This window comes from Xenopus laevis, chromosome 4L (assembly GCF_017654675.1).
Source record: "Xenopus laevis strain J_2021 chromosome 4L, Xenopus_laevis_v10.1, whole genome shotgun sequence".
NCBI classification, from domain to species: domain Eukaryota; kingdom Metazoa; phylum Chordata; class Amphibia; order Anura; family Pipidae; genus Xenopus; species Xenopus laevis.
This window is the reverse complement of record NC_054377.1, coordinates 66,654,058-66,680,898: the sequence shown is the minus strand read 5'-3', so window position 1 is coordinate 66,680,898 and position 26,841 is coordinate 66,654,058. Positions and strand designations below refer to the sequence as shown.

General features: G+C 38.1%; 1 protein-coding gene across 2 annotated transcripts in view; it reads right to left on the bottom strand.

Moving 5' to 3' along the window:
- Positions 1-402: 402 nt before the first annotated feature.
- Positions 403-26,841, bottom strand: part of shcbp1.L (SHC SH2-domain binding protein 1 L homeolog) — a 36,603-nt gene continuing 10,164 nt past the window's right edge. The window contains exons 3-13 of one of the 2 annotated variants that reach the window (XM_018256849.2): positions 22,077-22,192; positions 19,883-20,091; positions 17,402-17,494; positions 11,859-12,098; positions 11,584-11,761; positions 7,843-7,963; positions 7,315-7,446; positions 3,835-3,953; positions 3,485-3,571; positions 3,238-3,376; positions 403-1,659 (exon numbers count right to left, since the gene is read on the bottom strand). In XM_018256849.2, the coding sequence (XP_018112338.1) occupies positions 1,271-1,659; positions 3,238-3,376; positions 3,485-3,571; positions 3,835-3,953; positions 7,315-7,446; positions 7,843-7,963; positions 11,584-11,761; positions 11,859-12,098; positions 17,402-17,494; positions 19,883-20,091; positions 22,077-22,192 (1,823 nt within the window). In that variant the 3' untranslated portion in view covers positions 403-1,270. 2 annotated transcript variants of the gene reach the window in all.

The window sequence follows — 26,841 nt, the reverse complement described above, 5'->3', positions numbered from 1 at the left end:
AATAAGGATAATATAATTACCGAGGAGTTCCATGACCGTATAAAAGCACGAGGCTAAAGGCAGAGTGCTTTTATACAGGTCATGGAACTCCGAGGTTACTTCTAATGTCCTCATATTTTGAAACTGTGGGTACTTTTTTTATTATAATACACAAATTTCAGTGAGTCATGTGACAGAAATGACATCACTATTCACCATTTATAAGGATAACATTTACAAGATATTCATAGCTTTTGTGTATTATAAGTAGATAAACCACACCCTTCTGCATGCCATTCACTGATAAAGAACAATCATAATAAAGAAACAGTTAATATACAAGGAATTATTTTGCTTCAAAATTAAATATGATGATGATGTCAGCGTAAACATATGACAAGCCTACAAATAAATGCATATTTCTCACAAGCAAGGTTTTTAATATGCAAATTTTAAATGACAATATAAAGTTGCAATGACATAATTGTATCTTCAATAAAAATAAGTGAAAAATGCTTTATGAAAAACAATTTGCAAGTGGCAGTTCTGACACCGTTCACCTTGCAAGGATGTGCACGATATAGGGAAACAGCAGAAAAACGTGTAAGACACAGGCAGTTGTTTCAGAGCGACATTTTTGTAAAATAAAGAACTTAAAGCTCCTGAAACAGCCCTGCGTAGAATTACCTTTAAGGTATAGTATGTAAACAGTGATGTTTTATTAGACAGCATTTCTACAATATGTTTTATTTTTGGTTTTAAAAAATCCATATTACAATAAAATGAATGCAAAATGTACTTAACCCACTAATCAAAAGCAAAAAAAAAAAAAAAAATCCATGTAACGACCCATAAGCGGCATAAAAGGGTATATTATGCCTGTGTAATCAGTCTGCTCAGCTTCTGCAAGGTCTTCCAAACCTCTGGAAATGGCACAATTAAACACCGACATTTATAATTGGGGGAGGGGGAACAGGGGCACTAATCATATTTTATTAAATGAAGATATAGGATGGCTGGAAGTGTAATCCCTTTATTGTGCATTGGTTGTGAAACGTTTACAATAATGAAGTTAAATACACAACCTCCCAAATTTACAAATGAATCTTACACAAGAGAAAACCCTGGAACACTGTTCTTTATGTACACGTGCAATTTATGGCATCAAGGTAAATTAAGTCAACGGCTTGTGATAAACAGCCAAGCAAAGGAAATCGATACTGAGGTCAGTCGCAGATCTTCAAGAAAGCATTAGCAATGTAGAATCAAAGTGCAAGTTATTTGTGGGAAGTCAGAAGAGGAATGTTCCAAAGCTTCCTTTTCCATTTCTCTTAAACTGGTTCCCAACTATGGAAACAAATATCTCTTGGGATGTTAGATTGTTATCATCTGCTGTCACAATTCCCAATGTGCTCAGCCTCTTCTTGTGTAGTTGGGTTTTTCTTCTTGTGTTAGCAACCAGTTCAGTAGCAATGACCTGATTCCCTTCAGCTTCTTCACAGTCAATTGCATATTCACATTCAACCTCCTCTTTAGCAATGGTCGGATCACTTTTTTCTTCTTCTAAATGATCAGACTTCTCAATTGCATTGTCTTCTACACCCATAGCTTCATTCAGGTTTGGTTGCAGTACATTAGAACTAGCTTGTTCCTCTATCATATTGTTATCAAGATGTTCACCTGTACAAACAAATGCATAAAAAGGGCAATGAAATTTATTTTAGTATGTACAATGTGTGTTATTTGCCTATATGACTTTATAGTCAACATAAAGAAATGGCTAATGCATTGCTTCAATCAGTTCTAAAAGTGTGTAACAGAGTTCCAGACTTAACTAGCAACCGATTCATGAGTCAGTCAGTTTTAATGTCTGAATGCCAAACTGCACATTTGAGGTAGATTGGCCACATCTAAATCCATTTTTTTGGACAAAAAACATGAATAACCCCTAAGCATTGCTGTATTTAATCTAATGGCAAAGCAGATAAGAGTTCAATACTGGCAGAACCCAATACAGAAGGTCAATGAATAGATTAGGGCAGTGCTGTCCAATTTCTGTAGTACCAAGGGCCAGAATTTTTTTGGACGACATGGTGGACGGCCAATAATGGACGCCACTCCATTACCACTCCCTGCTTTTAGATCACACCCACTTTAAACCACACCGTGTCACCACCAGAACCTTTAAGACCATATCCACATTAATGGTGGTAGCACACCAAAAAACAAATGGTTTGTTCTCTCTACAGGGATATTACTCATATGTAAAACAAATGTATTATGTCATATTACAGGGCACCTGTTGGGTAAAAATTTTATCCCCAACCAAAGGTGTGGGCTAATACAACCTGCATTCCGGTAGTTTTTTGTTTTTTTTTAAAATGCCCCCCCCCCCAGGCTACCCGCACCGGGAGGGAGTTCCCGGTGCGAGCAGCCATATCCGGTCACTCACATGCAAATAATGAGCGATTCGGGACAGCTTTTCATTATGCGCATGCAAGTGACAGGAAATGGTTGGTCGCACTGGGAGCTCTCTCCTGGTGTGGGTAGCATAACGCTGGCTGGAGGCTTTTTTTTTTTTTTTTGTTAAACTACTGTTATCCCCAACTGGAATGCGGGGGATAGTTGGGGATAACATTTTTACCCAACAGGTAGGTGCCCTTTAAGACACACCCTTAAATCCATATGCCTTCTCCTCCCCTGTGGATAGCACAGCAACCCCAAGCACATGATTAAACACCTAGGGGTCCCCCTAACATTTCCAAAAGCTAACAAACCCCCATCAGACTCACATCCCACAGACAGAGCATGGCACGCACAGGCAGAGTACGGCACACACAAGGAGCATAGGGCAGGAAGAGTATGGTAAAAGCAGGAAGCTGCTACATACAATGACAGTGCTGAGTGGTGAACAGGTGAACAATGTGGGCAGTTTCAGTCTGGGTCTGAGGTGTGAACAGTACAGGGCTTTAGGGGTGTGAACAAAAGAGGTGTTATAAGTGAGAACAATGCAGGGGGGGATAAAAGGTGTGAACAATGCGGGAGTTTATGGTCCGAATTTGAGGTGTAAACACTGCAGGGGCCAGTCAGTCTCAGTACTGATACCTTTTAAAGTGTACACAAGCAGGCAGACTTTCATGTGGGGGGGGCACACAAGGGAGAGAGGGCCCTGGCCGGATGTGGCTCGCAAGCCTCCAGGTGGACAGCACTGGGCTAGGGAATTGTGTAACTGATCTGTTAAATAATGGATTTAGTTACCTTCAAGTTCCTCAGTATGAGAGTTCTTCTCAAAGTTTGGTGATGGTTTAACCAAGACAACAGCATAGCCTTCATTATTATGTATGACGTTATTCTCCATGATTATTTTTGGGATCTCGTAAACAACATCAATAAAGTCCTACAAGCAAAGAACATACATTTATTGTTGATCTGCAAAGAATCTCGTGTCTGAAAGACGTAACTTCCCTCTATGGTTCAAGTGCTTTGGCTGAAATAAAACCCTTACCTTAATAAGGATGCCATCCCTGCAGTGGTGTATGCCATTTCCAATTAAGGTGCACTTACTGCCAGGGTAGATTTCCATTCCAGCACCCTACATTACAACGATTAGAAGAGGAAAAAAAAAGTATGTAGGTAAGAGAATAGATTATAGTCTAGAAGCCATTATAGGGGATATTGGCAGTGATTTTGTTGTTTTAGATCCGACATTACCATGTCACTTACATTACGCTATTAAGTGGGTGTAAGTAGTAAGAATGAACCTGACAGATAATGAAGTAATCCTTCTGTTTATACTACTTCACAATAAAATAGACTCAGATCAAACATGAGTGTATGTAAATGAATGGTTAATACCTTTGCTCCATATAAATCACTATACTTCATCAATAACTCTGCACACTTTTTGACAGTGACTCCTGTAGTTTCACACTGCAACACACAGTTGTCCAGCTCTGTCGTCCCGCTATGGATAGCTTTGAGAATAAAGAACAAAAGAAATGTACAAGTTAAAAACGTATGAACTACTGGATAGCAACAATCAGAGGGAAACATAAGTCAATAAATGATTTGCTTTAAATCCTTGCCATTTGAGATTTCTTGTAACAATGTAAATCTGTAAGATCAGTACAAAGGCTAGAGAGAAAAGGTTTATATAGTGAAGTTATTTTAACAAAAACCATATTAGAAAAAAAAAAATAAATAAAAGCTAGCGAAATACATGTGAATTGTACATGCAACAGCCTAATACAAGGAGTAGGGAAAATCCATTTTCAACACAACCCTATTTATGACAATCAGCTCTAGCAGAGTCGGGAGACCGCGCGGTGAGGAAGAAGAAGGAAATAGCATTTGTTGGCATGTGGGGCCTGGCCGCTCGAGAGAGGGCGACTTAAAAAGCAGGAGTATATGCTCCTCTTACCGCATCAACATCTTTGCTTCCCGGCCAGAGTCTCTGCTCCCCCTTCAGGGGCCATGTTTTAATCTGGGAGGCCGCTCTGCCTGGGTAGAGCTTTTGGCCCTGGGACCGTTGGTAAACTTCCATGTTGGGGGGTTAACTTCCCTAGGCGCAGGGTGACCCTGCCCCAAGCCTAGCCCCGGGTGTCAGTGATATTTGCTGACCGGAGATTCCTCTTTGTTGGGTCTCACTTGAGACCGGCAGGTCCATCCTCCTGTGGACAGGACACTTGAAAAACTGAGGTAAAAGAGGAAGTGCTAGGGGTAAAGCAGCGGTCCAGTCATGCCCTCTTTTATCTGTCAATCAAGTGTGCTGCCTCCTGAAAGATGGAGATTTACCCCATCGGCCTGTGTCCCCCTGTCAACTCCGAAACGGATTTAATGGTGAGTACATAAATCCTATTTTATTGTGCACAAGTTGAGACTATTCTACCTCTGTGGAGCAGGAAATTAGTTATTTTCGAATTGCTGAATACCCCAGCAAATAACCTTCAAGGAACATTTTGTGCGCCTATCGATTCTACTTTAAACACTGACAGATCTCCCTCAACATTCAAACATAGGTTACAGAAAACAATATCCAATGTAGCATAGAAGCTTGCTAAAATAACATAGCAATAGGTGAAAAATACTGGCCATATGTAAGACTAAGGCCTGTGGTGACATGGGGAGGGGACACCACAGGACAGTGTCCGCGAGGGACATGGACTAGTGATGTGTGGGCCAGCCAGTAACATACAGGTCGGACAGGTGAGGATCAATCTCCACACAATCTTAACGGACCGTGGTTTATACAATGCCCCGCATCCACTTTTTATAGACTTGCAACTGTGTGCCCTGCCCCTTCCATGATGTCAGAGTGGGGCCTATATATATATATATATATATATATATATATATATATATATATATATATATATATATATATATATATATATATATATATATATATATATATATATATATATATATATATATATATATATATATATAGGTGCAGAAGGAGAATTTGCGTATTACAGTCAACCTGTACATGACTAACATCTGCCTGGAGGGTCACATGTCCCCTGATGCACATAAGCATCTGTGATAGTTGAGACAAACGATTTCTGCCAGCTGAAGGATTTTTTGATACTCCCTTCATGGATGAAAGAAATGCATTATATTCTGAAAAGCAAATAATCTTCTAGTTTTCCCCTGCAGATGACAGAATACCAGTCCTAACAGACTGTTTTGACAAGGTGTCGAACACTTGGCCCAGGACTGGAAGAAAACTTGCAACAAGGGAGCATGAGCAACCACGGAGCAAAATCAACAGAAGGATTGATCCATCAGCATATATAACCCTATAGAATAATACACTTTAAATGATCATTTACAACTACATCAAAGTCAGGTGAGATGACTGTGTGGTTGAAGTTTAATTTAATTTTCTGCTCTGTTTGTTATATTCCCTTTTCTGAGTGTGGAAATTCTGCTAACTGTACAATTCTTGTAATGGACAGAAATGTTTATAGTAAAGAAAGCTATTACATAAAATGCATATGGCCTTGCAAAACACTCACATTTTAAATGCTTTATTTTTAAAGGAACTGAAGATGCCCTTTTTTAAAAGTGCACTGGAAAATGAACTTCAATGTATAAAACTGCTATCATCAATTTAATGGATAGCAAAGAATTGTCAAACACAGACTTCCTCTGATGAACTGCAGAACGACCCAAGTGTTGTATAGGTTATTCCAGAAGCAGTGAAGTCTGCCCTAGGGATCAGCTGGCAAAAAAAAAAATTCCTACTTCAGAAAACTCTGTTTCTTCCTTTGAAGTTGTTCCATACTAATTTGCGATGTCCTCTGTAGTTAATGAAAAGGAAAATATCTACTAAATCCCCAAAAAGCATTTACTTTTTCTAACCTGGAGTAACTCAAACCAACATGAGGTTAAGATATCTCAGAATATTAAACATTCAATGTAGTTATCGTTACAATCATAATTTATACCCAAACCTGCATGAAGTCTTTATAGTCTTCTCAGTCAAGCTGTTCACAGCTGTTCACAGCTTTTGCTAATAATGGAGCGCATAACAGGGAGCAGTGGTAATGAAAAAGGGGTTTAAGAACAGCACTTTGCTCTCTGGATTTACAACAGATATTAGATTGAAAATAGAATCATTTTTATTCTCAGACCAGTGAAACTACCATTCTAAAGGGCATGTAAAATAGGACTAATGCACAGACACTTTTAGTGAGGAATGTTTAATATACTAGATTATCTCAACAGCATGAATATCATTTTCCCACAATGCATTAATCCAACAAACTGCTAAAACTTTTGGAGCAAAAATGATTTCCTCAGATTTCTATATATGTCTGATACCACTTCCAATACCATACAAAGATGACAATGGCAATTACTAAAGCTGCAACAACACATGCTTACCATAAGCTTAATGGAGAACTATCATGAAAACAAAAATGTAAAATAACATTTATATTAGGGATGCACCGAATCCAGGATTCGGTTTGGGATTCAGTCAGGATTCTGCCTTTTTCAGCAGGATTCTGCTGAATCCTTCTGACCCTCTGAACCAAATTTGCATATGCAAATTAGGGACGGGGAGGGGAATTGTGTGACTTTTTGTCACTAAACAAGGAAGTAAAAAAGGTTTTCCCTATATGCAAATTAGGATTCGGTTCGGTATTCGGCCGAATCTTTCGCGAAGGATTTGGGGGTCCGGCCGAATCCAAAATAGTGGATTCAGTGCATACCTAATTTATATAGACCTTTCTGATTAAGCTTACTTAATTTTAACAGAGAAGCACATGTGGCTATTCATTCTAACAGAAAGCCGTTTTATTCTAAGTTTTTGAAAGTTGTACTCACTGATAATTCCTTCCACTGCCTCGTGCTGTACAAACTTCACATTGGATATTTTTACATGGGCTCCGTTGCAGTCCACAAAACTATCCCCTTTGCCCTTTTTTTCTATGATAACATCATCTGGGAGGCCATATCCTGTGGATTAAAAAGAACATTGTGAAGATATTGGCACCACACCACACAGTATGCCCACCTTGTTTACATGATGAAAAAATTCTGTAATAGCAACTGAAACTAGTATTTGTTTATCCCTTTCTATTCCCTGCACTGAACCCTGGCTCTGACATTTGAAACAATGCAGCAGAAGTCGATTTTAGTTCAGGTTTGTTCTGCTGCTTTGTTCTTCGAGTCAGAACCATCACACCAAAAGATGTTTGACAATGAATAGATCAAAGGAGGACTGGAAAAAAACAAAAACAATACCACCACCCACACATCGGTTAAGGGGAGTTAACTCAAAGGCGAACAACCCCTTTAAAGAATTATATGGCACATTAATAAAGTAATGTGATTAGACTCTGTTTGCATTACCTTCTATCTCTATCGAGTCCATAATGTTGATCAGACCATATATAGTATAAAGGCCAGGACAGATTATGACAAGATCTCCCTCATAGCATGCGTTTACTGCCTCCAGAGGATCTCTGTGAAACTGCATGGCAGAAAAAAAAAAGTTTAGTTTAAAATAACCAGTTGAATCTATTTTTCATGAGAAAGATATTCTCATATACTTGACAACGAACAAGTACACAAATTGACAACTTTATAAAGGTTAATAAAAGGCCATCATTTTTTTTTCTTTATTGTTCTCAGTACTAGGTCTTACCTAGTAAACATTACCTAGATATTTGACTTGTACTGCTACTACACTGACATTCATTTGAATTGGTATGTTATTTTAATCCTGTTCAAAAATAAATAAATGAAGCAAAACAGCCACCTTATATATGTTGCCTAAATAACAACAAATCCAGCTTATTTTGAAGGGACCCAGTGAATCAGGATATAGAATGAAGTGTGTTGGCACAAATAGTAATATGTCATTGAGACAGACGTATTACAGGTTATGGACACCCAGTTTTTGGCCTCTTTACATGTAATAATTTACAGTAAATTAAAGAGCATTTCTGGCAAATTCTAGAAATTTTGTAATTACTATGAAGTATTGGTATGCACTTTATTTTTTTAGATGTTTTTGAAGTGTAATTATATTTATATTTCTAATTTATTTTATACCTTGAGGCGTGAGATGAGATGTAATTTGAATACACTGTGTGTAGTTGATTAGACAATAAAGGTTCCTTATTTCAGAATTCATTTTCAGACACATCCTTAAAGGGGTTCAGTTGTTTTCAGGTTGTTCACCAAAAATAAAGACTTTTTCCCAATCATTTTCAATTTGTCACAGTTTTTGTATTATTGAAGTGTAAATTTTGTTTTTTCACCTTCTTATATCTTTCTAAACAGTTCGGGGGGGGGGGTCACCAACTGTAACTGTTTGGAATGGTTATTTTTAGAGGCACATTTATCAAAGGTTGAATTTAGAATTCATCTGTTTTTTAAACTCCTTTAAATTCGAATATACTGGAAATTCAACTGGGGGGGATATTTAATAAAAAATTTAATATCGAAAACACGCACAAAATTTTTCCCATTGACTTATATGCACTGGCAAAAAAGTCAAATTCGAGTTCTTAAAGTATGATAAATGTCAAAATTCGAATTAAAAAAAATTTGAAATTCTAATTTTCAATTGACCCTTAATAAATCTTCCCCTTAATTGATACATTTCTTATCTTATCCCTGCTGAGCAGAATCCCTGAGTTTCATTAAAGGCAGTTGTAAGAATTGATACAATAGTTGCTAATATTCCAAAGACACTGCAGACAAATGTATCAACTAAATGTAGCTGTAACTGATGTAGCAAATTGTAACAATTCAGAATCTGCACCTGGATCACTGAGCTGCCAGACTAAAACACGAACATTCAACTTGGAAAAGCAATTGCAAAAAGTCTTTATTTTTCGTGAATAATCCGAAATCAACTCAACTGGAAGAAAAAAAAAAAAAAAGTGTTTGGATGGTGAACAACACCTTTAAGATGTATGTCAGTTTGGTTGAAAGTCATGTAGCTTTAAAGCTCTAGACAACTGAATGAAACAGATAATGTGATTTTCTGTTAACACAGATATGCAAATTATGGTCTTGAAACTTTTCTGGAAAATCCGGTACTTGGAAAAAGTAAAAAAAATATGGGCCCTATTTTGATCAGTGGAGTCTAGGCCCCCATACACGGGCCGATAAAAGCTGCCGACAGACCGAGTTGGCAACTTATTGGCCCGTGTATGGGGCCATCGGACGGGCTTCCGCGAACAATATCTTGCCGAAAGTCGCCAAACGAGCGGATGTCTACGTCTATGGCAACCCTTAAATAATAGCTATAATCTGCAAATATTTATTATTTAAGGACCCCCAAAGTACAGGTACAAATAATCTTAAAATCAAATTCTACAGAATAAGTGAACATCATCAGTATGTAAAATTGAAATCAATGCTGTGACAACTTGTGTCATGTAAGCTAAATAAGGTTTACATTATACAGTGACTGTTCCAGAGATAAACTACTGCCAGATAGGACCAATTCTCAGCAGGCCCAGATTTGTGGGAAGCTGACAAAGGCCAGTGCCTATGCTGGCATGGTGAATCCTAATTTGCTTGGCGGACATGAGGAGAAGTTGCAGGACCCTCTGTCCTAGGGGCGCCCATATCATAAATCCAGGACTTATTCTCAGCCTGCTTATAATTGTAAGCAGAGAAGCAGCCAATCCAATGGCCTCTTCTACCTCCTGTGTCTGCCTTGGTGCAGACACATGGAGCAGATTTTGGCATGGAAACGTGTATGTATTTTCATGCCAAAATCTGCTCCATGTGTCTGAACCCAGGCCAGTGGGTTGGCGGATAGTCGCCATCCGTTTATATATGGAGTGAGAATCAGCCCTTTCTGCCAGTAGCCTTTAAGCTCTGTTATTACCACTGCCATGTCTGGGCTATTCATTGCTGCCATTTTTTTTGGATAAGCATGCCTGCAATCAGAACACTTGTCCTGGTTTGCAAAATAACTCCCATCATTGGTTTCTTGTGATAGTTTTATAAACACAACAGGGAGGCTACCAAAATAGAAAAGACAGGTTGTGACCATATAGAAAGAACAATGGAATATTATGCATACCTGAAAAATTTAATTTTGCTCGACTGAGCATAGTAGACCCTTGAGTGCAAGAAATAACGTTTTACACAAGAAATTATTTTTTAGCGGAACTGGGATTTTTAAATTTTAGTTTTTTTTTAAAAAAAAGCAAAATATTAAATATTTTTGGAACAAAAAAAATATAATATAACAAATGACTTCAAATGAAAATTATTTACAAGAATTTGACAAGATTATCAATTTATCTTGCCCAGAAATCTGATTTGACATTAAAGTACAATGGAATGTTCTATTTAAAGAATCTTGGCATAAAACAATAACATTTTATTCGCTGAGGCAAGATGGGATAATTCTTATTCATCATACACAAGCGATTGCTATAAGAAAAGGTATGTGATGTGAAGGCAAACAGCAGAGGTAGGAAGAGAAATCATGCACAGGTATAAAAGAGTAAAGCACATGCTTAGAGAAACTGAAAATCATTTTGCAGAAAAAAAAAAATCCAGGTAAAGAAAACCTGTGAAATTTTGTGTAAATCACAATGTGTCACATAGCTAAACTAGTAAATACAGACATCTGCTAAAATACAGGAAAATATATTAGCACCGTGCGTTTCATTTTATTTTTGACTTTAGATCCCTTTTGAAACTTGTCGAACAAAAACATATGGCTGTTGGTTGGAAAAAAAAATTAATTTCATCATATTACAAAATGTCAAGAATTATTCTTTTGGAATCGTATTCAGAATTAGCAAGGACAATACTGCATACAATATAAAGCAAGTGCATTATTCTCTAACCCTTGATTGTAAAGACCCCTGCTCAACAAAAAGTAAAGCGTTGTGTAACTGTTGTATAGATAAGTGATGCAAGTTGCATAGATGTTTTCCATAAAATTCTGCGTGAATCTAGTAACAGCTATGAATTCTTGGATAAGTCACTTTACCTGTGTATGGGCAGATGCCATCGAGTTGCAAAATACAAATAATAATGCAGTTCTTATTAAAATTCAAGAGGAAACTAGGACACAAAAGGAAATAAATTGTGCTAGATAGCTGTATTAACCTGAATTTCCAAATCTTTGTTACTGCACTCGGGCTGAAGTCTTTCTCTTGTCAGACATTGCAGCATGGTGATGGACATACTTGTGGATACTACATGAATAACTTTCCCACCAGTGGGTCTGGGCCCTTTGGCTTGCATGTTGTATGATCCAGAGTTTCTCTGGTAACAAAAGAGATACCTGCAAGGACAAAAACAGATAAAAATCAAATGACTGCACTAAATGGGTTTGTAAAATATAAACCTATTAATAGTGTAGTAAACGGAAAAAAAAATACCTCAGAAGTGGGTTTTCAATTAGTTTTAGCTTCCTTTTCAGATTTTCCATTTCATCATCCATCTTCATACCCTCAACCATGGACACATTGTCAAGTTCAGCTTCCGAATCAGAGTCTTTATTGGATAAATTGTTTCGGAGGTTGGTGAATTGCATATAAACCGCCTCACTCTGCAAAAGAAGGCTGCGGTACTCTGCCACAAGTCCTGATGGGATACGGTCTTCAAGGATGTCATAATGCCTACAAAACAAGAATGATATATGCAGGCATTAGCCGTCTGCATTTGAGGATTTCAAATTTTCTACAAAGTGCCATTGAAAAACAGAATAGCTAAATAAAATCCTGAAAATAAAGCATTTTCAAGACAATGATAATGCATGGCTTTGAATGTTAACACTAAATAATTAATTTCTTCCTAAGCAGATGCAGGATTGTTGACCAAACAATTGCAGATATACTGTCAGATAATGGCACTGAATACATTGCTCTTTAATTGATTTAAGAGGTTGCAACTTTTCCTATTATATAGTATGACTGAGACATGATGATTGACTCAACAACCAAATGAGTTTTTGGAGAGTACCCTTGTCGGATGGGGTCACATACCAATTAAAAGTAAAAAAGTACAGCTAAAGTCTTATTGATTTACAGAAAGGAAATTAGTTCTAAAATCTTTTGAAAAGCAAATTAGATGCTAACTGAACAGAATTACTATTTGTCTAGGGGTGGAATTCAGCCATGCAACTTTCCTTTATTATATTCATCTCACCTGCTCACAGTCTACCCTCCAGTAACACAGAATGGTACACAAAAGGCTCATTTATCATGCCAGCATCCACCTCCTATCATCTTAAGAAGGTTGGAAATGTGTATGTCTCACAAATACTGTGACAAGAAAAGTTATCTTTGATACAAGAGTCCTCCTTCCTTCTGCTTTGCCATCTGTTGGACCGCGCACACATCTTTTTGATAAATGCCTTTTGTCATTTGCAGATTTAGGTTTTCCCAGCCTAATATAATTTCCAATGGGTGTTGAGAACAATGAATGGACTAAAGCTGTCAACGCAGGTTTCACTGCAGAGAAGCAAAACTACTTAAACATTAAAGCCTCTCTCTGCAAAAGAGAACAGCAGAAATGCTGCCTTCATAAATAATAGAATTACAGAAGTCAAAATATATAGCGATGAATATGGTAGCAAACCATGTTCATTGATTTCGTTAAGAGACAGGGCAAGAAATAGTATTCCCAAATACAAAGTTTTTATAATGCAATTTAAAGTGGCAACCACAGAGGTACTACATAAACTAAACTGGAAAACTGAAGCTACTCCATGTTTGATCCTGTATTGTATATATTAAAGGGATCCTGTCATCGGAAAACATGTTTTTTTTCAAAACGCATCACAATAGTGCTACTCCAGGAAAATTCTGCACTGAAATCCATTTCTCAAAAGAGCAAACAGATTTTTTTTATATTCATTTTTAAAATCGGACATGGGGCTAGACATTTGGCATCTGGCAGGCTGCTGTTTTTCCTTCTCAATGTAACTGAATGTGTCTCAGTGGTACATGGGTTTTTACTATTGAGTGTTGTTCTTAGATCTAACAGGCAGCTGTTATCTTGTGTTAGGGAGCTGATATCTGGTTACCTTCCCATTGTTCTTTTGTTTGGCTGCTGGGGGGGGGGGAAAGGGAGGGGGGTGATCTCACTCCAACTTGCAGCAGTAAAGGGTGATTGAAGTTTATCAGAGCACTAGTCACATGACTTGGGGCAGCTGGGAAACTGACAATATGTCTAGCCCCATGTCAGATTTCAAAATTGAATATAAAAATATCTGTTTGCTCTTTTGAGAAATGGATTCAGTGCAGAATTCTGCTGGAGCAGCACTATTAACGGTTTCATTTTGGAAAAAAAATTTTTTCCCATGACAGTATCCCTTTAACAGTTCCCAGATAATGTCCCTGCATAATGGGGGGGGGGGCAATGTAAACTGGTCATTGAATTAATTACATTGCAAGAACCAATCATGAAGTAGCTTACATTTCCTTGTTTGTCCTGTTTAGCTAAAAAAAATAAAAATCATAAATTTTTCATGATAATCCCAAGCCCTATTCATCGAAGTCATGTTGAAAAAGGTGCATACTGCTCCTTTAAGTGGTGCTGTCATGCCTCTTAAAGGGGCATGATAGTGCCTCTAAAAAGGACAATATGTCCCTTTAAGAGGCATGATAGCGTCTCAACAAATGTTTTCCTCCTTCTTACTGAACATATATAACTGGACACAGTGTGCAGATATAGATACACTGTACACCTGGGAATGTTATGCAAAATGTAGTATAAATTCTTATAGTTAAGTAACAACCACTTAAAATAAGCACTCAGCATTAAAAGTTTCCATCTTTACAAACTAGGAATAATTGTTGTCTTTACTGCATGCCGGATATGTTCATATTATAGAAAGTCTTGACTTTTTGACATATGGTGCTGAAATTATTCACCAAGTATCCTGAATGTAACCACTAGATTGGTGCTGTGTGGGAAACTTAATGTTATGCATCTGTCTGTTTTCAGTGCAGGTAGAATGATAATTTTAGAAAATACTGCAATATTAATATAATGTTTTTTTTTCTTGCTCTTGCATTGCCTTTCTTTTTTGTCTTCTACACATCTTAGTGCTGATAAGTTGAGCCAACGGGAGAGGTCCAGGGATCAATTTGGTGATGTTTGCAACCTTCTTGATATTTTCTCGGAAAAAAAACTTGAATCAAGTTTTTTTAATTCGAGTTTTCAGGACGATCCAAAAGTGGGAGCTGAGAAGATTCGATTTTATTAATAAATTTCGACTGGTCGAATTTCGAGTTAAAAAAAAAAAACAAAAAAAAAAAACTCACATGAATTTGAAATTCAACCGTTAATAAATGTGCCTCCCCATGTCTGCTAGCTCCTGGTTCAGTGTCCCAGAGTTGGAAATCTCTCTGTAACATACGGTAATAGCCAGAACACTACTTCCTGCTTTTCAGCTCTCTTGGTTTACACTGACTGGTTACCAGGCAGAAACCAATCAGAGAAGGGGGACACATGGGTCATACCTGTTACTTTTGAATCTGAGCTGAATGCTGAGGCTAAATTGCAAACTCACTGAACAGTTATGTCCCATGTACCCCCCCCCCCCCCATCAATTCACTAACTAGCTTATAGAGCTGCAAAGCAGGAAGTAGTGTTCCGGCTATTATGTTACACATCCAGTCACTCCAGCCTTTATACATTACATTTTTGGCTATAACTATATTAGAAACATTTTTTATTTTGCGCAGCCTATCTATTTATCCAGCTTTTATTTTTACACTGAACTGTTCCTTTAAAGGAGAATGAAAGACATGTACATAAGTTAGAAGAGCCCCCCCCCCCCAATACTGCCCCGTTTGCCTTATCTGTTCTGAACAAGCAGAGTAGCAGAGGAGGTTTGGCAGAAACCTTCTTGCTCCAATTAATCTGCTCCTCCGAGTGATTGCCGACACAGAGAATGCACAGTTAAAGGCGATTCAGACCTGGCTTCAACTACGCATGCTCCATGTCAGTAAGTGCTAAGAGAAGATTAAGTGCCTATTAAGGCTACCTATCCGCTAAGTAATTTTTGCTCTGCATTTAGTATACCGTACAACATGAAATATATAGTTTGTTAAGAGTACAATAGTGACAATTTGAAGGGAGAAAATACAATACTCTCCTTGTTAGAAGTCAGACTGAGTAACAGAAGCCTTAAGAGGGGATAGGCCAAGCCCACTATTCTAAGTAGAGCTAAAAAGCAAAGAACTGTTTTTAGGCCAACATCACAAGGGATGCTGTAATCAGGCTAAAACAGAGCCCATAAAAAATTCCATATCTTTCGGCCACCACTTCTATTAGTGATCTATTGGACACACTTTTAAATGGGTTGTTCACCTCTAAATTAACTTCTAGTATGATGTAGAGAGGGATATTCTGAGACAATTTGCAATTGGTTTTCATGTTTTATTATTTCTGAGTTATTTAGCTTTTTATTCAGCAGCTCTCCAGTTTGCAATTTCAGCCATCTGGTTGCTAGGGTCCAAATTACCCTAGCAACCAGGCATTGATTTGAATAAGAGACTGGAATGTGAATAGGGTAGGCCCGAATAGAAAGAGGAATAATGAAAAGTAGCAATAACAATACTTTTGTAGCCTTCCAGCGCAATTGTTTTTAGATGGGGTCAATGACCCCCATTTGAAAGCTGGAAAGAGTAAGAAGAAGGCAAATAATTCAAAAACTATAAAAAATAAATAATGAAAACCAACTGAAAGTTTGCTTAGATTTTGGCCATTCTATGACATACTAAAAGTTAAATTAACGGTGAACCACCGCAATAACAGCGATACATAGACCTCCGATTAGATGCTTGTTACCTCATATTAATTGCCAGAGCCACCCTGTAATACATACATTTTGGCAAAATAAAATATTGCATTTATTTTACTGCTGTAAATCTGGGAAAACCTATACCTTGTGGTTATAATGGATAATTTCGAGATTATTGAACTTGTTGGTAAATGATGCACCACCTCTTCATTAATGCAAGACTGCAAATATAGCGCAATGCCAGGTGCTGCCTTCCACATTATTCAGTGGTTATTTTGATAATTCAAATCGACATTTTATTTTTTTTTAAGAACTATTTTATTATATGCACATTTTTATCCTAAGTAAGATACTTGGGTCATTAGATATAGTTATATAGGTATAGTTATTCTGTGTGTGCAAGTTTGAAGTGTGTAATATATATATATATATATAGAATTGTCTGTGGTGTCCGCACTCCTTAGCTTGTGAACTCGAGGTGCACGATCAATAAATCATACATAGAGGTTGGAAGGAGTGTGCTGATCCTTCCAATCTCTCTCTCTCTCTCTCTCTCTCTCTCTCTCTCTCTCTCTCTCTCTCTCTCGTAAGAATATTTTGTGCAGTACAGTGACACAATATTTATGTTGATATGCAGTGCCACCCAGTGGCTGAAGATCATTACAGGATTGCCATATTTTATTTACAAGGAATAAAAAATACTGGCCTTGAAAATAGTAACATTTGAAAGGGTCCCATTAATATGGTACAGTTGCATCCTAAACTTTAGCAAGGACAAAATGTCCACATTTTGTGATAAATACACTGGGCAAAACTGTAATTGTTAAATATAAACAACCACTATATTAAAATGGTGCTAGGTTTAGAGGTCTTAAGGCTCACTATACATCATTCAAAAGAACCATTAGTCTTTTAAGCTGTGTAGGGTTATACCTATATGAATAGGTAAGATACGCACAATACTCAGTAGCACAGACTTATTTCACCAAAGATGGAACCAGTCAGCATTGGTGAATTGCTTATTGTGGTTCTCCTTGAAAGAACACCCTGGCACCATAAAGTATTAATAAGGGTTAAATCCAAAGTCCATGTTGCCCTAATCGGTTTTATCTGAAACCCTCAGGATTAAACAAAAAAAAAAAAAAAAAAAAAAAAAAAAAAACTTACAGGCGTAAACGAGGCTCCACGCATCTAACAAAGTAATCAAAATAATCTTCCTCTTCCTCGTCCCAGGGCCGCCAGATTTGCCGATAGAAAAATCTGCACAAAGAATTGCAATAATTACTTACTTATGTCCTTTAGTATGCTAGGGTCATCTACAACAAGTCAAAGTCTTCAAGTCAGTTTGTTAGGTACCGTATATACTCGTGTATAAGCCGACCCGCGTATAAGCCGAGGTACCTAATTTTACCTATGAAAACCAGAAAAACTTATTGACTCGCGTATAAGCCTAGACACAACTCAGAAAAGTCTCAGAAATATCAAACAGTCTGTTTAATGTTAAAAATCAAGCCATGATGCTTAAAACATTAATTCATCGTACAATGATAAAAAAAAACCTCTGGTAGATGAAATAGATATATTAAGAAGACAGCTGCCTTACCAGTAAATTTGCTCCAATGGGAAGGGAGAGTCAGGAAGCTGCTCCCTGTAGTAGGCGCTGATCGCCTTCAAAGGCTGCCCAGAGTTGTTAGTGGGTGGGAGGGGAAGCTGCTCTCTGCTGCTGGGCCCCTTCAAAGTTTTAAAGGAGAAGGAAAGCCAAATTTGGTAATCCTCCTTCCTGAACAGATCTTATAAAGTAGTGTAAGATCGCTAAGTTTAGAGCTCACCTAACTGTACAACCAAGGAGCTTTTCATGTCTCTTTATCGCAGCTATCGCAGCAGCTTTATCAGAAAGCAGCTGCCATCTTGCATATGGAGTACCGTAATGGCTTCACTCCCCTTATCGTCGCTAATGCGCATGTGCGAAAATTCATTCCCCTGACTTCCAGCGCATATCATTGTTGATGTTGCTCCTTATTCGGGCTCATGGCTGCTTGTCATCAGGGGAGGGAGGAACAAACTGCCTTAGAGACATGCGCAATGGAAACTAATTGCGCTTACTGCGATTCAAGACTGCCGCTGGCAGAAGCAGGTGCGCTGTTGCTCTTTCTTCGGGAGCGGGATCATTCATCGCTACCGGTAAGGCAGCTGACCCACGTATAAGCCGAGGTAGGATTTTCAAGCACATTTTGGGTGCTGAAAATCTCGGCTTATACGCGAGTATATACGGTAAATAGAAAAAAGTATTGGTGAAATATACAAGTGGGCAATTATCTGACATGGAAAACATGTGAGATTGCAAAAGGGGCACAAACATGTTCACGTATGGTTATGGACAGGTCAATTTACTTTCCTTTTGTAAACAGTAGAGGGATATTTGCTGTATTAATCAGGGTTTCAGCTAAGACTTACCATGTGAGAGAGAGAACACAATGTCACACAAACCTCATTGGCCTTTTAGTTCGTACAATATGAATGGTTAAGGCAAATGCCACAGACAGAAGCCCTTTTCATCTTATATGACATGACTAATCCCACCCTTATTTCTTTCCCCTGACCTTATCTTCTATCTACTTATGCCCACTATCCCAAACTTAAGAGCTGCACTTACCATGGTTCTACTTTTAGACATCAGCTGTGACAGTATCTAGCAAGACATGTAACACCCCCCCCCCCACCCATTTTTAATCAGTGGACAGCCTCTAAATATACAAATAACTGCCACTCCAGTTGTTAAAAGGTAAATAGTAAGGCTGCAGAATCCACATAATGATTTAGGATTCCTTCTCCTCTAACTCACTCTGTCCCCTCCCTCAGGAATTTCCTTAGGGTGTTGGCTAGTGAGCATGCTCAGTTCTTAACTCATATTACTAAACACACCTTCCAGTCTAGCAGCCAATGAAAAGATGACGTTACTGGTTCCCATAGAAACTCTGCTCTAGCTTTCTGCTCCTATTTTTCCCCTAACCTTCTCTCTAGAGCTCAGTTTAACCATTACAGTGCTCAGTCCAAGCAAGACTTTTATTATCACAGTAAGTTCTACCTGTTTAAGCCTGCATTTCAATTGCATGAACTTTACAGCTCACATGTTTGTAGATGTAAATGTCAATGATGATGTGTCAGAGGGAAAACGGCTAACCCTTAGCTGGGCCCAAAGTGCCGGAGCCATAATGAAGGCATATTAGATTATAAAGGGCTACAACAAAGGGACAAAGACTGGTCATTGTTAATCAAACCACATAACCTGCACAAAATATATGATGAAAGCTAGGTCAATAGACCCCCGGCACAGTTATATGGCATGTAACATCACAGATTCATTATCTAGAATGCTTGGCACCTAAGGGTTTCATTACTGGAGGGGTATCATGACTTAAGGCAAGCTTGTTGTGCCAACATGAATGTTAATATCAAGTGCAAGATAATGCTTAATACAGAAAAAAGGAAACTTTATTAAAGGAGGCTAACCAAATTCACAATGCAATTTATAGGTCGGTTGGCTCCTTCATACACATATTGCACCACACCCTCAACAGTCAACAGGTTCAATATTTTATTGCAAATACAGAGGAAATTTTATTAAGTGGACACTGCTAAGTAACTCACCTGACATGCTCAATAGTTAGTGCTGTCTGGTCATATAATCCAGATTCATCAAAAACAACACGGAGTTCCTGCAAAGGTACCCTCTGATCCTTCACTTCCAGCAGGTCATTGATACTTTCATGAGTGATGCTACTGACACGAGACTCACACAGGAAAGGCTCACACAGCCGCACTATGGCATTAAGGCTGGAAAATTCTACATCGGTTACCTGTGATCGTGCAGACATCAAGACAGTTTATAAAAACTTTATGCAGATATATATTATGTCTGAAAACATTTTAAATTTCCATTTCTTTTCAAATGAAAATGTTTATATAATGATAGCAATCTTAGACATTTCAGATGTTATTACATAGAGGAAAATGCCATAAAAGCAATTTGCTGGATAGGTGAAATTGTTATGGATGTGACAGACTAGAACTTCCAATGTTCTGATTTTTATAAAAAGTGAAAAAAGCCACTTAATCCAAGTTGCAGCCTATGGCAACCTGTGATTAACCTAGCTTTCCTAAGAGTTGTCCCAGGAGCATTCATAGAAATGCTGTCCCCCTGCCTGTTTATTTAGGTATTGTTATAGATTGTGTTCCAAAATACAGAGACAAATGATGCAAATATATGGGATTAAGAGTACCCCATGTGCATCACCTTTCTCTGTATTTTGTAACAGGATGCCTCAATAGACTTCAGGTCATGAATCAGATCTAAAAGGAGGACATCAAAAGACTGTGTACAGACTGCTGGTATACTTGCTGGGAATGAAGGGTGTACTGAGTGCCCATCTGGGTTCTGTACCATCTAAACTCTTTTGGATTGGATTCTATGCCTGAGAGAAAGGTGTTTCTAGCAGATGGACAGTGTTACAGTGTAGGTTAGACCAAGTGCTGGCAATATTCTTCTATAAACCCAAGCCAATCACCTAGATCAGGGGTAGGCAACCCACAGCTCCGGAGCCTCATGCAGCTCTTCATTCTGCTTGCTGAGGCTCGGTCTTCCTGCTTTGCCTGTCACTTTCTTGAGAGTGCGACCGCGGTAAGCTAACGGTTAGTTTACTGCTGTCGCACCCTCAGGAAGCCACCAGCAGGTGTGAGGCCTGTATAGACGTCCCAGGAGTGAAAGCAAGACCGAGCCGCATCAAGATGATTCATCATGGTCCTTACCGCGGTCACACACTCAAGACAAGAGACGGAAGATCAGCATGGACCTTCAGAAACAGAAGTCACATTAAACCAGGTATGTCCAAAGTGCGGACCTTTATCAAATTTACAATCGCCTCCCTCTGACCTTGTGGGACCTCCTTCTGCTAGAACATTGCCTGCTATGGGGGTTCCTATAATTCAACCAATCCCTTTTGTTGGGTTTAGGAACTTGACCCCTAGTGGCTAACTTGTTTGTTACTTCATCCCCTGATATGTTTTTCTTGCACTGTCTTTTGCTATATGTGATAAGGGGCCACTAATCTCAGAGCCTTGCACAGTTCTGTCACTTTAACATTCGGGCGGTGCAGTCCACTCTGGGCATTTTTGATTGTTTAGCACTTTTGAGACTGCACTCAGTTTTGGTTCAGGATAAGACCCTTCTGCCTTACTTGTTTATTAATTTTTGACATTTTTGGACCCAGTGCCTGAGCAACAATCCTCAACCTGCTATGCAATATCTAGTTAATCCTATATGCCTCACTTAGATCTTTGGTTATCCCCAAGGAACTGCATTAATTACTTTGTTCCTTTGTATTATGCTATGAATAATCCAACAACAGCAGCTTGATTTTAATCACTTTTCCATAACTTGCCGCTTACAGTTATCGCTTGCTTTAATCCTTTTGTTAGGCTGGTTTCCTTTCGTTTTTTACTCCCAATTTGGGTTTCTATGGTAATTAATTGGATTCCTGTTTTTGGTGCCATGTTTTGCACAGGGGGAGGGTTCTTAAGGGTCTGCACTGCTTATACTCGTTAGTTTTTTTCCCTGAGGAAGATCACTATGATGTGATGGAAACGTTGGAATTTCTTTTGTCTATTAAAATCAGTTACTCTAATTGAGCCTGTGGAGTGTGGTATCTTTTTGCTATTTTGTACACATTTTACCTGCACCCGGGCATGCTGTGTTTTTGTTTGGTGAGTGCTCCTCCATATATCTATATCAGTTAGGTGGTGCTCATGTCACCCCAGTAAACTTGTAAATTTGTATAAAATATACCTCTACAAGAACATCAAAGACATCAGTGTGCCAAATTGCCTTCCAGCCAGATGGTTCGAGGGCCTTTTCCAAGTACTCTGCTATGAATTCTTTCACCTCAGAGGGTTTACAGTCACCTTGAAGAAAAGAAAACCTTATGTAAGCTGTTTAAAGAACACTTCAAAACTGAAATGTATTCATCATATTCTGAATTTGCATTTTTACAGGATCAGACTAGTTAGTCTAATTTTACCACTAATACTGCAGCTTCTGTTGAAAAAGGAATGTGTGTGTGTGTGTGTATGCCAGATGTCATCGTGCTTTTACAGCCCTGTCTCATTATATCCATTTACAGCTTAAACCACGGAAACCATGATCTGGGCTAAATGTTTCAAATCACAATAAACACTTGACTGTTTCTCAGTCCTACTATATTAAATAGAGGATTATCTGATGAGTTTAGGTCCTAGCAAATGAAATGCCTCTGCAAATGAATAATGTTGGAATTGTATGATTTGGGGGGGGGATAAAATGTTAGAAATTGCATGCCGTGTGTGCTCTTAAAAAAAGAAACCCTTTAATTCTACAAATATATTGCACTTAATGAAAGAGCATCGGAATTTTTTTATCTTCTGTACTAATGTAGTTTATGAACTCATAAAAAAGAGAATGTGTAATAATTGCATCTACTTAAAGGTCAAGAAAAGTAAAATTGGTATTGCAGGTGGGATCGGTTATCCGGAAACCTATTATCCAGAAAGCTCCGAATTACAGGATGGACGTCTCCCATAGACTCCATTTTATCCAAATAATCCAAGCTTTTAAAATATATTTCCTTTTTCTCTGTAATAATAACATAGAAACTTGTACTTGATCAAAACTAAGATATTATTAATCTTTTTTGGAAGCAAAACCAGTCTATGGGGTTTATTTTATGATTTTCTAGTAGACTTAAAGTGATACAGACACTAAAAAATTATTATTCAAAATATTATTGTACATAAAAAGTTACCTATAGCTCTTGTTTTTCACTGATAGAGCTGCTTTTGTAAATAATTGTTACTTCAAGTTCCTAAACCTGACTGTTTTGCCAACCTGACTGTGCCTTCTTAACATGTCAGTTAGTTTCTAATGCTAACAGACTGCTGAAGCTCAAATATGGCAGCACCCTTAAAGAGGAACATGGGGGATAAGATGGGTAATGTAAAAGCATCTGTAAAAACTTGTATGGCAAAATTACAGATAGCATGCAAAGACAATATTATGATAGATGTAAAAAAAAAAAAAAAAAAAAAGGTTTAATGTCTGGCGTCAGTATCTCTTTTTAAGGTAGGACGATCCAAAATACAGAAAGATCCATTATCTGGAAAACCCTGGGTCCTTAGCATTCTAGATAGCAGGCCCCATACCAGTACCTATTGCTTATATAGGGCAGCACTCCTTGACATAAATCACTAGGATGATTTGACTGCAGGCTTTTCCTGAAGCTTGTAATTCTCTGATGGAGTCCTGCTGTACCCGATGGTGCCCCCACCTTTGCAAGTCAGGTTCAGTGAAAACCTGCAGTCCTCAGTTACACAGTCCAAAAAGAACCTCCTTGAAATGCAGAGACCATTAAAGGGCTAGTTCACTTTTAAGTTAACTTTTGGTATGTTATAGAATGGCTAATTTTCAGCAACCTTTTAATTGGCAAAAGGAAGAATAGGCACGCACTCCTGCGACACACCAGGTTGGATAAAATTTCAATCTTTATTCAATAGGTTAAAATGAAATGTTTTGTATCTAGAGATACATAATCATAGGCACAGTGCCTGTTTCTTATTCAAATCAATGCATGGTTGCTAAGGTTATTTGGACCCTAGCAACTAGATTGCTGAAATTGCAAACTGGAGAGCTGCTGAATTAAAAAAAAAACGAACTAATAAACCAAAAATAATAAAAATTAAAACCAATTGCAAATTTCTCAGAATAGCACTCTCTACAACATACTTTAGGTGAAAACCCCCTTTAAATTCCCAAATGCACATTTGAGCTGTTCTGGACCACAAGCCATTGCTGAGCTGTACAAAGATGGCAGTGGCATTCGAAACAACCATAGCAGGACTCCAGCAGCGATGTCCAAGCTTTAGAGAGAATTGTCAAAATCAAATTAACTATATAGTCCTTAAGGGTAAGGCCAGACCAGGAGATTCGGGGAGATTTTGTCGCCTGGCGACTTATCGCCACGTCTTTTGCGCGACTATCTCCCCGAACGGCCTCAGCGTCTTTTCCCCATAGGCTACAGCGCAAAATCGCCTGCGCTAATGCACACGCGGCGATGCGTTTTCAATATGGGATTTTGCGCTGTAGCCTATGGGGAAAAGACGCTGAGGACGTGGCGATAAGTCGCCAGGCGACAAAATCTCCCCGAATCTCCTCGTCTGGCCTTACCCTAAAGGTACAGAAACAAAGGCAAAATATCCTATGAGAAATACAAACACCTTGTGATTTTATCAGAGTGTCACTGTGTATGAATGAATGACTATTCCAACAATTAACAGCAAGACTGTGCAATATCTCAGGATACTTTGTGGTGAATCTCCAGTATTATAGCTAAAGTATCAGTTTTAAGGATAAAGCTGTATGGAACAAGAATACTGGCTCTGTCAAAAAAAAGTGTGTGTGGCTGGGTACACAATACAACAGAACAGAAAGGGGCATATTTATCAAGGGTTGAAGTGAAAATTAAAATTTAGAATTCGAGTTTTTGTTTGTGAAATTCGACTAGGGAATAGTTAAAATTCAATTTGAGTTTTTAAAATATTTGAATTCGATTTTCGAAGTTTATCATACACTCACCCTTTAAGAATTCGAATTAGACTACCTCCTTAAACCTGCCGAATTGCTGTTTTAGCCTATGGAGACATCCTGTTTTGGAGAAACAATTTGGAGACGTTTGCTGCCTTCCTGAAAATCGAATTTGCGGGTCCATTCCATTCACCCGAGTTTTAAAATTTCGACTTTGTTAAATTGCAGTTGCTCAAATTTCAAATTAATGGGAGTTTTAAATAACTCCCACGAACTTGAATTTCGATCGTTGATAAAGTGCCCCAAAGTGTCAGTGGTCCTACCCCTCTCTTCTGCTTTTTATGAAATAAGAATGTTTAAGTTAATGGCATCTTGACCATCTTTGTTGCATGCCAAAAGCCACACACTTCACTAAAAAAAGCTATACAAAATTCTGGATAATATATGAAAATTTAGTATAAAAGTAAGAGAAGAAACGCACTACATTTGCCCAATGTATTGTTTTACTTACGCTCACATTTGTTAAGTACAATTTGTCTGATCTGACACTTACGTAGCTTCAGGCTAAACATGCTGCTTCAAGCAGCTGCTGTTCAAACAGTTAGGAAACATTTGCAGAGGCAGGAACATTTTGTCTGAAACTACTTTCCCACTGCACTCTATTCTACAGCCTTGCAGATCTACTTTTACTGTATTAAAATGCTTTCAGGCATTTACTTTTCAGCATTTGATGTACATCTATTATCTGAACACCATTTGGACAACAGACGCACGTTCTTAGCACTGGGATGTACAATGGATTCCCACTGCAGGAATTGGAAATGAAAAGCACCTTCCCAAATGAGTAACTATGAACAATGTAAGATGAGCCTTCATCATTTTTCTTCAAACAAGCCTGTCAAATAGAAAAAGAAGTTTGGGGAACAAGTGGCTGGAAGGTAAAAAAAAAAAATGTTCAGTGCTTTTGATGTGCCAAAAAGCCTGTAAACGTAACAAAAGTTGTCATTTATTTTTATAACTTTGCAATGAACATGTAATGAAGATGATCTAAGTGTGCGGCATTCCAAATAAAGCAACAGCAGGTATATCAATTGTGCGTTTCCCAGCCACTAAAATTAAATACTGTCATGGGAAAACTTGTTTTTTTCAAAAGGCATCAGTTAATAGTTCTGCTCCAGCAGAATTCTGAACTGAAATCCATTTTTCAAAAGAGCACACAGATTTTTTTTATATTCAATTTTGAAATCTGACACGAGGCTAGACATTTTGTCAATTTTCCAGCTGCCCCAGGTCATGTGACTTGTGCCTGCACTTCAGGAGAGAAATGCTTTCTGGCAGGCTGCTGTTTTTCCTTCTCAATGTAACTGAATGTGACTCAGGGTTTTTACTATTGAGTGTTGTTCTTAGATCTACCAGGCAGCTGTTATCTTGCGTTAGGGAGCTGCTATCTGTTTACCTTCCCATTGTTCTTTTGTTTGGCTGCTGGTGGGGAAGGGAGGGGGTGATATCACTCCAACTTGCAGTACAGTAAAGAGTGATTGAAGTTTATCAGAGCACAAGTCACATGACTTGGGGCATCTGAGAAATTGACAATATGTCTAGCCCCATGTCAGATTTCAAAACTGAATATAAAAAAATCTGTTTGCTCTTTTGAGAAATTGATTTCAGTGCAGAATTCTGCTGAAGCAGCACTATTAACTGATTCATTTTGAAATTTTTTTTCCCCCATGACAGTATCCCTTTAAGGAAAAACAAGCAATATTTGACAGTTCATTCTGTGGATTGTAGAGAAAGACTATACTAAAGTCTGTGTTTTAAGGCCAACTTTATTTGGTCTGAAGTATTTTTTTCTACTCATCCTTCAACATGAGTGCTATGTGATTGCATTCTTGCACTTCCACCTGGGGATAAGTAAATTACTTATGGACTATTTATAGTTGGCTATACAGCAGTCTACTCCCCAAGAAAAAAATATATAAATAAATAAAGCAAACCTATC